Source organism: Gopherus flavomarginatus, chromosome 19 (genome assembly GCF_025201925.1).
Source record: "Gopherus flavomarginatus isolate rGopFla2 chromosome 19, rGopFla2.mat.asm, whole genome shotgun sequence".
NCBI classification, from domain to species: Eukaryota; Metazoa; Chordata; order Testudines; family Testudinidae; genus Gopherus; species Gopherus flavomarginatus.
Window position 1 is genome coordinate 22,032,525 of NC_066635.1, and position 15,825 is coordinate 22,048,349.

General features: G+C 47.5%; 1 protein-coding gene across 9 annotated transcripts in view; it reads right to left on the minus strand.

The window, feature by feature from the left end:
* Positions 1 to 428: 428 nt before the first annotated feature.
* The window catches only part of LOC127037375 (transient receptor potential cation channel subfamily V member 2-like), a 54,236-nt gene continuing 38,839 nt past the window's right edge, over positions 429 to 15,825 (minus strand). For all 9 annotated transcript variants that reach the window (XM_050929002.1, XM_050929003.1, XM_050929001.1 and 6 more), the window contains 10 exons: positions 15,649 to 15,825; positions 15,042 to 15,200; positions 14,818 to 14,913; positions 14,222 to 14,292; positions 7,307 to 7,472; positions 5,116 to 5,182; positions 4,721 to 5,028; positions 3,495 to 3,616; positions 2,062 to 2,156; positions 429 to 1,167 (listed from right to left, as the gene is read on the minus strand). In XM_050929002.1, coding sequence (XP_050784959.1) covers positions 1,076 to 1,167; positions 2,062 to 2,156; positions 3,495 to 3,616; positions 4,721 to 5,028; positions 5,116 to 5,182; positions 7,307 to 7,472; positions 14,222 to 14,292; positions 14,818 to 14,913; positions 15,042 to 15,200; positions 15,649 to 15,825 — 1,353 coding nt within the window. In that variant the 3' untranslated portion in view covers positions 429 to 1,075. The remainder of the gene's footprint in view (positions 1,168 to 2,061; positions 2,157 to 3,494; positions 3,617 to 4,720; positions 5,029 to 5,115; positions 5,183 to 7,306; positions 7,473 to 14,221; positions 14,293 to 14,817; positions 14,914 to 15,041; positions 15,201 to 15,648) is intronic.

Sequence of the window (15,825 nt, forward strand, 5' to 3'; positions counted from 1 at the left end):
CATGACAGAAGTCCACTAAGACCAAACAGGAAGTTGTTTAACAAAGGTGAAAAAGGCACAGGTTGCATTAGTCTCTGTATCTTCAAGAAGCTCCGATATGCAGTGCTCAGCTGCTCTCACTTCAAGAAGAGCACATCTGTGGGGAAGGGATGTCATATAAATTTGCATTTCTAAGTCACAGTTTCAATATGAAACAGCTTTCAGTGCAGCTGCTAGCAAAGCATACAACTTTCAAGTGATTTTGCCACCTTCAATTCAGATATAGGTCAGTTGTTCCGTGGCTGTCAAAATGCCTAGATTTGCCAACGTTGCTGAGATAGAAGCTTTTGCACTTAGCTTAATGTTTCAGCTTGAATACCTCATAACATACCTCTTGAAGTGAGGCACACTGTTTTGCATACAAGCCAACCTCATGCAGTCAGAAACTCTGAACAACGCTTTATGCACCTTTAATTCTAAAGCACTTCCCAGACAGATTACCTGAAATGCAGTCACATATGGGACTGAGGATAACAGTGCAGAAGGGGAAATATTTTTGGCCACAAACACTAGGACAAACTTCTGTTCTCATAAAAAGTACATGGTATCTTATGCTGTCAGCACACAGGGCCTGTGCTTGGAAAAGTATCATCCAAAAAAGCTACACACACTGAGCTACATGGAACTAAATTTTTCTGTCTCACCAGCATGAAGGGTTAAATTGACCCAACTGAAATTTTAACCCAGGCTTCAAGGGAGAAATTTCAAACCTGAGGCTTAGATTACAAAGCCATCCCATCCAGGATACACACTCCCAATCTCTCTCACACACACATCCTCTTTTTAAGCATTGTAGGAAGAAAGTATCAGGCAGAAGTTGAACAGAAATGATTTCTTCAAAGGAAATACTTTGTATGCATAAAAGCAACAGACTGAAACACAGTCTTTGATGAGACACGTTAATACTGATTACTTTTTCATCTCAATATTAGTGGCACCATAGAATGAAGAATTCATTGGGATGGGAGCAACAACGGGATTCCAATCCGAAAACATGCTACAGTCTCTTGGCTTGTTCTCTTCTAGTGGCCTCATCTCAGTCACTGGCTAATGGATGTAACAGCAATTCTTCCTCCAGTGCTGCTGAGTTTGCTTGCCCCTGTGACATCCTGTCCCGCACTTTCTTCACTGTAACAGGAGACAGAACAATGGTGGCCCTTAGTTAGCAGGCAGATGACAAAGGTAAGGAGGAGGGTATTGAGCCGGTCCTGGGGCTATTGCAGATTTACTGAAAACTAAAAAAATTCTATTTGAGGTATTTTTGAAGTGCTGTAAACCTCCCTATCCCACTCCCTGTAGGCCAGCAGCTGGAGACCAACTAAAGACGAAACAGTGAAAGGGTCGGGTTAATCCTGATGGGGCTACTACACAAGACCTGGCAGATTAAAGCAAACAATATATTTTCATTGAAAGGAACAAATCACTGTTTTCAATGTAGGGCTGCTTAACTATGCACAGTAACGCTGCACCACAGCTTAGGACAGGAGGTGGTGGTGGTGGTGGTGGGAGGAATTGTATCCACTTGAAAGTGAAGAGGATGTTCAGGCAAGTAGCATGTGATTCTACAAGTTAGAATTTGCCAAGGTGAACACCCTGACTCTTGCTGAATGTGCTCTGGGACCTTTAGCAACACCTTGGGTCTGGACCTTATTTTTACATTTCTTATAAAGGGAAACACTTGGGTCATTGGTTTAGTTTGGACTTGAAGGCACTTAACTGAATCCTCAACAGCATTTACTACAGAACATTATTTTTCTTAAGGCGTCCTCCATTCAAGTATTGAACAGACCCAAACCTACTTAGACTGTGCGCGCTGACCAGATCACAAATGAAGGTGCTATGGCTGCAGGACACTTGATAGACAGCAGTTTCACTGGGTGTATTGGGGTTGAGGGCAAGCCCACCTGAAATTTCTGGCACACAGAGTCCACCAAATAGATAACAGGCAAAGTGCACAAGCATTTTCCCAGTAGGTAGTAGAAAAGGGGCTGACATCTTCTGCTCAGCCCTGGGATGTCTTACCTAGGGATTCTATTTCCAAGTCTCTGGAGTTCCCAGGATCCTCCTTGATGACTCCCAGCTCCTTTTCCCAGTTGGCCCAGTTAATCTCCTCCACTCTGGAGACAGAAAATAGAACAATTTCCCCCATCAGCCAGTAGACAATGAGGCACGGGGGAAAAACATTCTGATCGTACAGTTGCGTGCCAAGGCTGCATCTCAATGTCATCCATTCTGATGGATGGTGGTCTCATCAGCACAGCACTAATGACTTGGCAGCAGCAGCGGTGGCTGTACCACAAAAGGCTTTCTTGCCAAGGGAGTTCTTATTTAGCTAGTAAGTCCTGTGGAGTGCGTTAGTTCTGTATCTTCCTCTGTGTTGTGAACAGTGCCGGTGTTTAAATAATAACACCCCAGTGCCTGGAAGGGCGACACACTTAACTACAGGAGTTTTCCTGCAGCAAAAAGTCTGTATGCATGGAGTAACACAATGCAATCCATAACGTCCTGGTGTTATTATCGGAGTGCTCTGGATTTGGCCCCCTCTACTGAATGAGGATAAGGGACATTCCAAGTCCCAGTCTCCCACACTTTACATGAACAAAGGGAGTGCTGCCACTTTGTGGTTCACTTAGCATGTTGCAGAGGTGTTACCAAGCAGCACTCACACAGCCAGGAAACTGAGGGTGCGTCGACATTAGTGCTCTTCCCACAGCTGGTCTAGCACCCGGACAGCTCCACCATTGGTAGTAACAGTGGAAGCGCAAGTGTAGATGAGCTGCCAGCATTTTTACCTTCTCAGAGCAGCGCAAGACGACACGTCAGTAAAATGCCTGAGGCTTGATTACACCACAGCATCCAGTATTGCTAACATCAGTGGACTTGCATGCATCCAAAACCAATGCTGGGAATAGTACAGTGCTAGCATAGACAAGGCCATGGGGAGTTTGATTCAGTAATTCCACTGCTGTGGTTCTGCAACTGACTGAAACCACTCGGACTGAGTTCAGCTGCTTCCTTTTAGGACCAAGCTTTCAGGTCAAAGGGCCCCATTCCAGGAGAAAGGGGCAGTGGAAAAGAGAATGACAGTCTCCTGGCTGTAACACAAGGCAGTAGAAGTACCAGCACTACATGATGCCTAGATACAAAGGTGATGGGGAGCATGAGAAATGCACCTACGGATACTCGACTATCTAGGAGTGAGTAGGATAATGTCTTGATTTCCCCCCAACCCAATCTCTCATATACATACACATTATATATATATATATACACATACACACACAAGAGACGGGGGGGAATCCAAACATTACCCTACTCACTCCTAGATAATCGAGTATCCATAGGTGCATTTCTTACATATGCAAGAACAAACTAGGCTCCCCCATTCACACATAATGCCAGCACGCTGACACAGAATTCAGAATGTGGGAAGCTGCCTCCACTTTCTATCTTACCTGAAACACCATCTCTCATCTTTCTTATCATCAAGGCTCACAGACAAGAAGCAGCCAGATCTCTGCCTCCTTCTTGGGCACCACAGACAGGACTTCTCTATTTCCACAATGGCAATGGCTCTCTGAGGATACAAGTCCATGTTAGAGCAGAACTGGTGCAGCCACAACCCAGGTGCTGAGCTAGCCTAAGTTCCGATCAAGTCTTCCCCATCCGCCAAGTATCGTGACTTGGAAAGGCACTTTTGTGAATGTTCCTTTGCTCTGTTACTGCTGTCAGGAAATACCCTAGGCCTGCGGGCTTAAGAAATTACTCTACACTCTGTAATCTTCTAGATAGAGAAAAAGATAGGACTGGGTTGCCAACAGTATAAAAGGGGATTTTGGACTCTGACAGATCCTGTAATTCTCTCTAGCTCCCAGACTGACAAAGCACAGCCTGTGCTGCCTAGTGGCACCCTACAAGGTCTCCCTTAGTTCAGGCAGTGACGAAGCAGTCATGGAAGGAGCTGCTAACCACATTAGAAATTCCTCCAAACCAGGGTAAGCCAACAGAAGGTATAAAACACAGACAAATCTTAATAGAAACATCTCAGGTAACAAAAGCATGACACCTGCAAAAGGGTTAAACATCTGTCTCCTAACATGGTTTTGCTCCCAGGGTGTGCTCAATCAATTAAAGTACTGTGATGCTGTCGGCTTTTATCCAGCGTTTTATTGGCTGAAGGTGCTGTCACTCAATCTGTGAGGAGAGCTTGCTTGCACCGAGCCTCTGGAAGACCAGAATCAGATCTCCCAGGTTGAGGGGTTGGAATAAATCTCCCCGTAAACTCAGCTGTTAATTTCCCTCAACAAGCACCATCTGCGCAGTGTCACTTCCTCTTCCCTTCCAGAGGCAGAAAAGTGACAAAGCACTGCTTAAAATGTACAGTCCCATCCATTAAGGTGGTGGTCACAGTCTTTACAAGTAGATCTGGAAGGCACATATCTCAGCACTTTAGATACTAAGGTGATGGGTACTATAGAAATGTGGAGAGAGAAAGACCTCATTACACTTTTACTACTTTAACTAGAACTTCAGAGCTCAGCGAAAACATGTGTCAAATCTTATATCCCAGCGCATGCCCAGCGGGAGAGAATGTGTTGTAAATGGCTCCCATAGGCCCACATTTAGCGCATATGTTGCAAGGCCTATATTGGAGACCAGGTGAGCGGTGCAACAGACTTACCTGCAGCTTCCAGACGCTCTTGCTGTAACCAGAGACATTGGTGACAGTCTCGCTCATGAGGGCGATCAGCATGTTGAGCAGGAGGATGTAGGTCAGGATCACGAACAGCAGCAACAGTAGCATGACAAAGTATTTGAATTTCACATGCTCCTGGAACTCCAGGTCCCCCATGCCGATGGTGAACTTGAAAAGCTGCAAGGAGGTGCTCAGCAGCCCACTGTACACAATGTGGCCTTTATCGCCATCCTCCGGGGTAACAGACTTGTTCTGGGAAGCCGAAGGGGCATCCCCTGTGAGGGTGACCAGAGCTGTAACAAAAGCAGAACAATTAATGTTTCTTGGCAAGTCTCCTCCTGGCAGGTCTGCCTCTAACACGGTGCAGAGTCAATCCTCACCTGCCGCAAAGCCAAAGAGGAAGATCACATAAACCATGAGGAAGCGTAGCAGGTCCCTCAGGATAGTCTGGAGACAGAGCAAAAGGCAGTGTTATTAATTACCAACAACCTCACATGAGGTTTATACAGCACAAAATCACCAAGAAAACAGGAAACTAGCGCACCTATCAAATAATGATATTTGGCTCTACATCAGTTCTGGCAACATTAACTCATTAATCCCCACAGTCCCTCGCAAGGGAGGCAGGTCAGGAAGTAGTTTTACTCCCATTCAATAGATGAGGATGTGATACAGAGGCCCACTGGTGGATCACTGCTCTGAGTCACCAACACTTATGAGGCCTGACAAAATCTGTACACCTAACTCATTGCTGTCATCATATTTATCTATAAAGAATGTTGTGAGGGACCAAAGGAAAGCTTACGCCATACTGCTCATCATAAGCATTGAGAGATGCAAGTATAGGTGTTATTTTAAAAGCTGTATGTATATACAGAAAATATTTTTAGAATCTGTGTTCCAGGCAGGTTTGATAAGCAGCTTTCACCAGACAAAGCGACGTAGATCGGCCTATCCACCCTGTCTCTAATGTAAACTAAGCATTTTGAAACCAATACAGAGGAAGTGCTATTTGCATATGAAGTCAACAGTTTGACTGGAGGAGGGAGGGAGTGAAACCAACAGGGGAGAGTGCACAGGAATCTGAGCACCCGGGGTTTTCCTGCCTCTAGAAACAAAGACAAACTTTGAAGGGAGAAAAAATGATATTTTGTGATCTATTTCACTTAGGAACATCTTTGGAGGAAGGGGGTGGTTCACAACAACCTGGATCCTGAATTGAATGAAGATCAGCAACCTCTGCATAAGGTCTTTGAAGGCGAGAAATGTTATGAGATACAGGAGAGTAGCCTGTCAAGGTTATATTAGTCTCTTAGATGCGTGTTCTGCTTCTGATTTATTATAACCATCTCTGTTTCCATAATTCTTGCTCACTTGAATCTGAGATTCTCTGTTCTTTGTAAATACACTTTTTCTTTTTATTATAAATTCATCTCAGGACTATGATATTAAGTAAAGAGTGCATCCTCAGCTGAATCAAGCAAGCTGGTGGACACGTGGTCTCTCTGGAAGCAGTGGTCCTGGTAATTACTGTGAATGTCCAGTGACGGGCTGGACACCACAGGGAGACTCTTCTGAGGTGTTTGGGGACTGCAATGCAGAGTAAAGGCTGGCAGAGTTCTGGGCAGATTGTTTGGGTGTCTAAGAGACTGGGGTGTCAGGGAGCCGGCACCCAGTTTAGCAGCAGCAAGTTTTTCTCCCTCTGAGGCAGGGGGTAACAAGATGACTCTCGGGCCTGAGTGCCCCGAGAAAGCATCACAGAGGAAGTGCAGATATAAAAGGCTGAGAGACTTGCTCAAGGTCACACAGCAAATAAGGTAACAGCGTTGAGCTCAGAACTCAGGAGTTCCTGGCTTCCAGCCCTAAGTTCTTTCCTTCAGACCCTGCTGTTTTCAAAGGTTGAATAAGACATACAGTAGAACCTCAGAGTTACAAACACTTCGGGAATGGAACTGTTCATACCCCTGAAATGTTTGTAACTGAACAAAACATTATGGTTGTTCTTTCAAAAACTTACAGCTGAACATTGACTTAATACAGCTTTGAAACTTTACTATGCAGAAGAAAAATGCTGCTTTTAACCATCTTAATTTAAATGAAACAAGAACATAAACAGTTTCCTTACCTCATCTCTGACATGCTTCTCCAATCCTGAGCACCACACACAAATCTACTCATATGGCTCAATCCAGACTTTCCAATGTTAGAAAACATTTCCTGAACAGACTGCCACTCTGTGTTATGTGTTGTGGTTTACTTTTGGGGGATTTTTTTTGTGTGACAGGCTGCTCTGAGGGACCAAGATGAGTCCCAACAAACTCATTTTTATTTGTGACCTGAGCCAGTATTTGAAAATCTGCTGCAAACTGAGCTAGTCGTCTGCCTCATGCAGCATTTCACCTCCCCCAAGAGAATACAGATACTCAAACGGCATGGAATGTCAGTGGTCACAACCTACGTATTAGCTTCTTGCACGTTTCTGATGATCCTGACAGGAGAACAGTAACTGCAGCATTTAGACAATGCCTCATGTCCCTGAGCATCTCTTACAGGGTGTTTCTCCATACTGACCTTCTGTATCATGACACAATAGATCCCAGTCCACTGGAAGCCCCGAGTGTAGTACAGCATGTTCACCCATCCCAGCAGTAAGGAGAATACCATTGTCGGCACATAGTCTTCTGAACCCACAATATACAGCACAGCTGAAAGCAGCAGCGAGAATGCCTGGAGCAAGCTGGGGGAAGGGGAGGAAGCAATCATAGTCACACAATGAGCTGAAAGTCTCAATGCCAAATCTTTTTTGTGCCACACTGGGCAAAGCCAGCTGCATCCTGCAGCGTTACCCAATGGGGTATAAAGTGGCAGCTAGTCAGACCCTGTAGTTATAGGTGAGTTAGTATCTAAATCCATCTGTAACCTACTTTCTGTACAAATATATTGTAGATTAGTTAGACGTTAGCAAAGTTCACATTATGGAAAATCTTTGAGATACTGGGCCTGACTCTCATCTCTTCTCCACCAGATACATTCACATACACCAGGTCTGATTTCAGTGGAGTTACACGCGTGAAACTGGTATAAAAATGGAGAGAATCAGACCTGTCACATATAGAAATACACACACACAAAAATTATAAAGTCTCATCCCCTTAACAAAAACACCTTGTTCTCATATAGTGCTCTTCAACCATCGATCTCAATGTGCTTTACAAAAGGAGGTCAGTGTATGATCCCCATTTTACAGACTGGGAAACTGAGGCACAGGAAGACGAAATGTAATGCCCAAGGCCATGACTTCAATGGGAGCCACTGGTGGAGCCAGAAATGGACTCCTGAGTCCCAGTCCAGTACTCTGTCCACTAGGCCACGTGGCCAAATCCCAGTCACTAAATGAGCAACTCCACATATGAAAAACGGTTACTCGCCTTTCTGTAACTGTTGTTCTTCGAGATGTGTTGCTCATATCCATTTCAGTTAGGTGCGCACGCCATGTGCACAGATGTCGGAAACTTCTTCCCTAGCAGCTACCCGTCGGGCCGGTTGTGGAGCCCCCTAGAGTGGCACCGATATGGTGCTCTATATATGACCCTGCCAGCCCAACCCCACTTCAGTTCCTTTGTGCCGGCTACTCCAACAAAGGGGAAGGTGTGGGGGAATGGAATAGATATGAGCAACACATCTCGAAGAACAACAGTTAAAGAAAGGTGAGTAACCATTTTTCCTTCTTCGAGTGCTTGCTCATATCAATTCCAGTTAGGTGACTGCCAAGCCTTACCTCGGAGGTGGGGTCGGAGTCAAGGTATTGCAGACTGAAGAACTGCCATGCTGAAGGCCGCATCATCTCAAGAGTGTTGGATGATTGTGTAGTGCGATGTGAAGGTGTCCACTGAGGCCCATGTGGCAGCCCTGCAGATCTCTTGGAGGGAAACATTTGCCAGAAAGGCTGCTGACGATGCCTGAGCTCTTGAGGAGTGAGCCGTGACAGCAGGCAGAGGGACATTTGCCAGGCTGTAGCAGGTACAGATACACGTGGTAATCCATGACGATATCCACTGTGAAGAGATCGCTGTGCCCTTCATCCGTTCCGCGACAGTGACAAACAACTGGGTCGTCTTGTGAAATGGCTTTGTGCAATCTGTATAGGGGAGAGCACCCTTCTAACATCTAGTGAGTGTAGGCGTTGTTCCCGAAGGTCGGCATGTGGTTTTGGGTAAAATACCAGCAGGAAAATGTCCTGGCTTACATGGAAACAGGATGCCACTTTCGGCTGGAAGGCTGGGTGAGGTCTCAGCTGAACTTTATCCTTATGAAAGATGGTATAACGCAGTTCACACGTGAGAGCCTGTAGTTCAGAAATTCGACGAGCCAAAGTGATGGCAACTAGGAAGGCGACCTTCCAGGAAAGGTAGAGGAGAGGGCAGAAGGCCAGAGGCTCAAAAGGAGGACCCATAAGGTAGGAAAGAACCAGGTTAAGGTCCCAGGCTGGCATGGGCAGCTTTGTCAGGGGACGGATTTTTTCCAAGCCTTTCAGGAAGCGCCGCACGACTGGATGTGCAAACACTGAGCGCCCGGCCACTGCAGGGTGGAATGCCGAAATGGCTACGAGATGAACCTTAAGGGAACCAAAGGATAGGTGCTGGTCCTTCAGGTGCATCAGGTAGTCCAGGATGCATGGGATTGAAGCTTGGAGTGGAGGCACCTGCCGCTGAGCGCACCAGATAGAAAACCTTTTCCATTTAGCTTTGTAAGTAAGTCTAGTAGAAGACTTACGGCTTTCCAGGAGCACCCGCCTTACTGAGTCTGAACAGGTGCGCTCAGCTTGGTTCAACCAGAGATCCTCCAGATCATGAGGTGGAGTGACTGAAGGTCCGGGTGCAGGAGACAGCCATGGTTCTGTGAGATGAGGTTGGGTCTGAGAGGTAAGCACAGGGGAGCCTGTATCGACAGACCCAACAGGATGGGGTACCAGCATTGACGGGGCCAGGCAGGAGCCGCCAGTATGACATCTGCCTTGTCCCAGCGGACCTTGAGGAGCACCCTGTGGACCAGCGGAAATGGCGAGAAGGTGTAAAGTAGTTGGCCAGACCATGTGATCAGGAAGGTGCCTGCAATCGCGCCTGGGCTGTGGCCTCGGAAGGAGCAGAAGGCTGGGCACTCTTTGTTGATCCGTGAAGTGAACAGGTCAATTCGGGGAAACCTCCAGATGCACAAAACAGAGTGAATGCTGTCCAGACGAATCGACCATTCATGCGTAAGGAAGCGTCTGCTCAAACTATCCACCAGTACATTTTAAACACCCAGCAGATATGAAGCTTGAAGAGTGACGGAGTGGGCTAAAACAGAATTCCCACAGAAGAAGGGCTTCTTGGCAAAGCGGAAATGACTGGGCTCCGCCTTGTTTGTTCAGATAAAACATGGCCGTGGTGTTGTCTGTCAGGACTGCCACACAGCGGTCTTGTAAGTGGGGAAGGAACTCCTGGCATGTGAGGTGGATCGCCCTGAGTTCCTTGATATTGATATGCAGGGTTAGCTCATTTTCCTGCCATAAACCCTGTGTTGTCAGGTTCCCGAGGTGTGCTCCCCATCCCAGCACAGATACCTCTGTAACCAGAGTCAGGGTGGGTTGAGGAGGATGGAACAAGACCCCGGCACCCACCATATGGGGATCCAGCCACCAGTACAGGGAGTCGAGAGTGTGGCTTGGGACTGTGAGCACCATATCTAGATTGTCGCGGCCTGGTCACTACACAGACGCTAACCACGTCTGTAAAGGCCTGAGTCTTAGTCTGGCGTGTTGCACCACGTAGGTGCAGGATGGCATGTGACCCAGCAACTTGAGGCACTGCCTCGCTGTGGTGGTGGGGAATCTGCAAAGACTGGTGACTACGTTGGCCAGAGTCAGACACCGGGCCTTTGGGAGGAAAGCCCATGCTTGGTTCACGTCCAGGACTGCCCAGATAAACTCTATTATCTGGGTTGGGGAGAGGACAGACTTGCTGATGTTCAGCAAGATGCCCAAGTGATTGAACGTGTCCGTGACCATTTGTACCTGAGATTGAACTTGATGAGACTGGCCCCATATGAGCCAGTCATTGAGGTACGGGATCACGTGCACATTATGTCAGCGAAGAAAAGCTGCCATGACAGCCATACATTTGGTGAAGACACAGGGGGCTGTGCACAAGCCAAACAGAAGGGCTGTGAACTGATAGTCCGTCTTGTGCACCACGAAATGGAGAAAATGTCTGTGGGGCAGGATAATCCAGACGTGAAAGTAAGCGTCTTTCATATTGAGGGTGGCACACCAGTCTCCCAGACCCAGTGAGGGAATAATTGTGGCCAAGGAGACCATGTGGAACTTCAGGTTGATATGTGCTTGTTGAGCTCCCTGAGGTCCAAGATGGACCTTAGGCCTCCTTTTGTCTTGGGGACGAGGAAGTAACGTGAGTAGAATCCCTTGCCCCTGAGCTCACGAGGCACTTCCTCCACTGCTCCTAGGGCAAGGAGTACTTATACCTCTTGGGTGAGAAGTTGCTTGTGAGAAGGGTCCCTGAAGAGGGACAGGGAAGGAGGGTGGAGAGGAATGGAAGTGGATAGAATATCCCGCCTCTACCGTGTGAAGGACCCAACGTCCGATGTAATGAGGGACCAGGCATGGTAGAAACGGGATATGCAGTTCAAAAAGGGATAGCTGTCTGGGTTGTGAACTGGTAGTCCATCCTCAAGCATGCTTTCAAAATGGGCGCTTAGGACCCAGAGGGGGCTTGGGTCTAGGCGGGAAAGGGCGCTGTTGGGTTGGCTGAGGTTTAAACGGCTTTCTTTGAGTTGATTTAATAGTGTTTCTTGTGTCTTTCAAGGTATGCAGCCGGGAATCAGTTTGCTCGGCGAATAGGCCTTGGAAATCAAAGGGAAGATCCTGGATTGTGTGCTGCACTTCAAGTGAAAGACCTGATGACTGGAGCCAGGTGTTCCAACACATGGTGATGCCAGATGCCAAAGTGCGTGCTGCTGTGTCTGCGGCATCGACGGAACCCTGGAGGGAGGTGCGAGCTACTAACCTGCCCTCCTTGGCAATGGCCCCCAGTTCTGCACAAGCCTCGGATGGGAGTTGTTCTTGGAACTTAAGGACCACAGAGCACAAATTATAATTATATCTAATATGGATTGCAAGCTGATTCATGATTCGGAGTGAAAGGCCACCAGTAGAATAAATTTTTCTGCCAAAGAGGTCCAGGCATCTGGCCTCCTTTGATTTAGTGGCCGGTCACTGTTGGCCCTGCCTCTCCTTTGCATTCACCGCATCCACCATGAGAGAACATGGTGCAGGATAAGTAAAGAGGTGTTTGCATCCCTTGGTGAGAACTAAATACTTGCTTTCCACCCCCTTGCTTATGGGAGGAATGGAGGCCAGAGTTTGCCAGAGTGCTTTGGCATTCGATTGAATAGTTTTGTTCATTGGGAGGGCCATCTTAGAAAGCCCTTCTGGACCTAAGATGTCTACCGTAGGGTCCTCCTCTTCCACAACTTCCTCAGCTTGGAGGTTCCTGTTTAGGGCTATGTGCCTGAGCAGCTCCTGCAGGACTCTAAGTCCATTGGGGGTGGGCCAGATGTGGACATGCTAGCCATGGCCTCATCAGGGGAAGACAAGGATGATGTTACTGGGAGAGCCAGATTGGAAGTGGTCCCTTGGTCTGTTGTGACCAGATCTTCCTGGGCGCCTGAAGTAGCCTCTCCTATGGGTGGGGCTGGCTCCATGGATTGGGCCTGGTCTGGAGGAGGGCAGCTGAGGGTTGCCTCAGGAGGCTGGGCACCTGATTGTGACAGCAGAAGGACAACAGGGGGGTGCCCTGGACCTGATGATATGCCGAGGGAGTCCAAAATTGCCACTGGGGTTGCCAGTGGGACGTTGAGGGGTCATGTTCAAGGCTTCCCGGGCCTGAATAGGGAATGTCCAAAGCCTCTGAAGCTCTCCCTGACTTAATGGAAGAGGATTGAGAGCGCGATGGCCAAGGGGGAGCAGTACGCGAGTGTGGCGAGGGAGGCACTGAGTCCCTTGACAGGCGAGGATCATACGGTGATGGGTGCCAGTATGGAGAGTGGTGCCGTAATGGTGACCGTGACTACGACCAGTGCTGTGTAGAAGAGCCGTTCCGCAATGGAGACAGCTGCTGCACCAGGGAGCAGTGCCGTGATGGAGACTGGTGCCATGCCAGGGAGTGGTGCCACGATGGAGACTGGTGCTGCTCCGGGGAGCAGTGCCGCAGTGGAGACCGGTGCTAGGCTGGGAACCTGTGTCGGGCCGGAAGCTGTGCTGGGATGATGAGCAGTGCAGTGCTGTGGATCTGTGCGCTGAATGGTGCCTGTCCAAACGGTGCCCCAAGGTCGCTTCAGGCCTATTGGAAGGTCCTCCCAAGGCTTGGTTTTTATGAGCGACCGGGGACTGGGAGCGGTGCCAGGGTGGACGCCTTTGGGGCCCGGGAGATCGTCGGTCCCGAGGGGAGCGTGGGATCTTCTGCAGAGCTGTGGACGGTACTGCTGGGGGAGCACTGCGCACCGAGGCGCTTGGTGCCGCATCTTGAGAGGGATGCAGGGCAGACTACATGAGGAGTTGCTTGAGGCGGATTTCTCTCTCTTTTCTTGTTCGAGGCTTAAACGCTTTACAGATTTTATACTTGTCAGCCTGATGGGCCTCCCCCAGACACTTAAGGCAGAAGTCCTGGGGATTGCCCATGGGCATGGGCTTGCTGCAAGAACTGCAGGGTTTGAAGCCCTGGGACAGCATGCCCCGGAGCCCCTGCAAGGCCGCTGTTGAAGGGAAGGACTCCCCCAACTACTATGCTACACTTAACACTAAGATAATTACTAACAATTAACTAACAAAGGAACTATGTACAAAGATAAGAGAAAGCTAGGGAGTAGTGGATAACTTGATAACAAGAGACCACTGTTCCAACAACTGTCACGGGCAGTAAGAAGGAACTGAAGTGGGGTCGGGCTGGCAGCGTGATATATAGAGCGCCATATGGGTGCCATACAGGGGGCCCCACAGCTGGCCCGTCGGGTAGCTGCTAGGGAAGAAGTCTCCGACATCCGTGCATGCGGCGTGCGCACCTAACTGGAATAGAAATGAGCAAGCACTCAAAGAAGTTCATATTATTATCATCTGTATTACGGTAGCACCTAGATACCCCAACCAAGGGTCAAGGCTCTATTGCACCAGGCACGGTTCAAATGAAAAAAAGAGGAAGACAGTCCCTAACCCAGAGAGCTCACAATCTAGGGTTATGACAAGAGGCAACTGGTGGAAGAAACAAGCAAAGAGTTGGCTGGAAAAATGACATAACAGCAGAACAAGCATGCTGTGTGTGAGAATGGGTCATTTCTGCTCACCACCTGCCTAGCTACCTTGTGACAGCTCAGCTGCGTCTTAACAGAAGTCTGATTTCACATTAACTTTCATTTCCCACAACCCAAAGAACGTACAGAAAGACCTCAATGCAGCCATCAGAGAACACGTTCTTCAGGCTCCGCCATCTCCTCAGAAAGTACAGAATCTATCCAAAAAGAGAGAAATCAACAGGGACAGTTCATTAACGCAGCAAGACACGTCTGAGTCCAGTCTCTGCTGGGATTATAATCTACTGCACAGCAAATGGTTTCTTCACAGCCTTTCTATTTATATCATTTGCTCCAATTACAGAAAAATTCAGACCATCCCTCTGGAAAAGGGCTCCTGGTAACAGAAAGCCAATAAAGAAATAGGAACTGAGCCACAGATTTTGTATATGTCTTTTTAATATAGTGTATCCAATAATTAATGTATATTTACCACTGTGTAACACAAAACCCCTCTTGTGATCTTTTACATTGTGCCCATCTTACAAATCCTTCCTTTCTGTCATCCTTTGCTTGCTAAAACCTGCTTACATTGCAAGCACTGATGGCAGGAACGTCTCCTTTCATTTATCTGTGAAGCTTCGTGCACATGTATGGTATTATGGAAATAAATAAGAGTGGTGTACCAGTGCCATGGGGATGGTGTTTTTACTTCAGAGCAGATAGGTTAGAAATCTTTGTACCTGAGCAATTATGAGATAAAAGCCTCCCAGGAAAACAATGATCTGTCCAGTGAGCTGCAAGAAGCCGATAGCTGTGAACTCTGCTCGAAATGGAGACTGCAACATAAAAACAAGAATATGAAGACAGCAGTGGGAGCTGTAGCCACTCAAAGCCCTTTAAACCCCTTAAACCATAGCCCCAGCATTCAAGATCACTCCACAGCATCCAAGTAAGCCAGCCCTACCTGTAACTGCAGGGGACGATGGTAAGCAAGGACCGTGAAGATGGCCATGAATATAAAATAACAGAAAAAACTTATGTAAAATCTCCTGGCAGCAAATGAGTCCCATTTGTGCTGAAGCAGTTTGTTCAGCGGCTCCAAAACCACCATCTTGTATCGATTCTAGGGTGAGAGGAAGAAAAAATAACACGTCATCAGAGATCCAGAATCACCATAAAGCTTTCTTGATCCAGTGTTGGAATTCAGTGGCCAGACTCTCAGCATGAAAGGATGCTGGCATCCTACTGGACCGGATACTGCCTGTGTCCCATAGCACTGTATTTGGAGAGATCCAGGCTAAGTCACTGCTCCATGCCAGGGAACAGAATATAAATGTCTCAAACTCCTACCTTATTGCAGATTAGCAACAAATCTGAACGGGTTTAAAAAATTAACCATATATGTAAAGCCCTCATTATTATTAATGAACAAATTCACAGACTATTTCCCTAAAATAAAACAATCTAAAATGCCAAATTAATCTGCATGATTTACATAATTTATGGTAACACTATAAAAAACTGGACAAAACCATTCTGTATTTGATTTTAAATAAGTTCTCAGGACTCACTGGTGTGTCACTGCTCTCAGCAAGGATCTCCAGGACAGAGTTTTTCTCATAACTATCTACAGAGGATAAGTCATAGAGAGACACATGGACGGGTCCATAGGTCCATTCAGTGAACTTGCGAGACAGGTGCCGGTACTCCGGATCCTTGATCTCTCTTTGGAGAATGTGTCTGAAGAT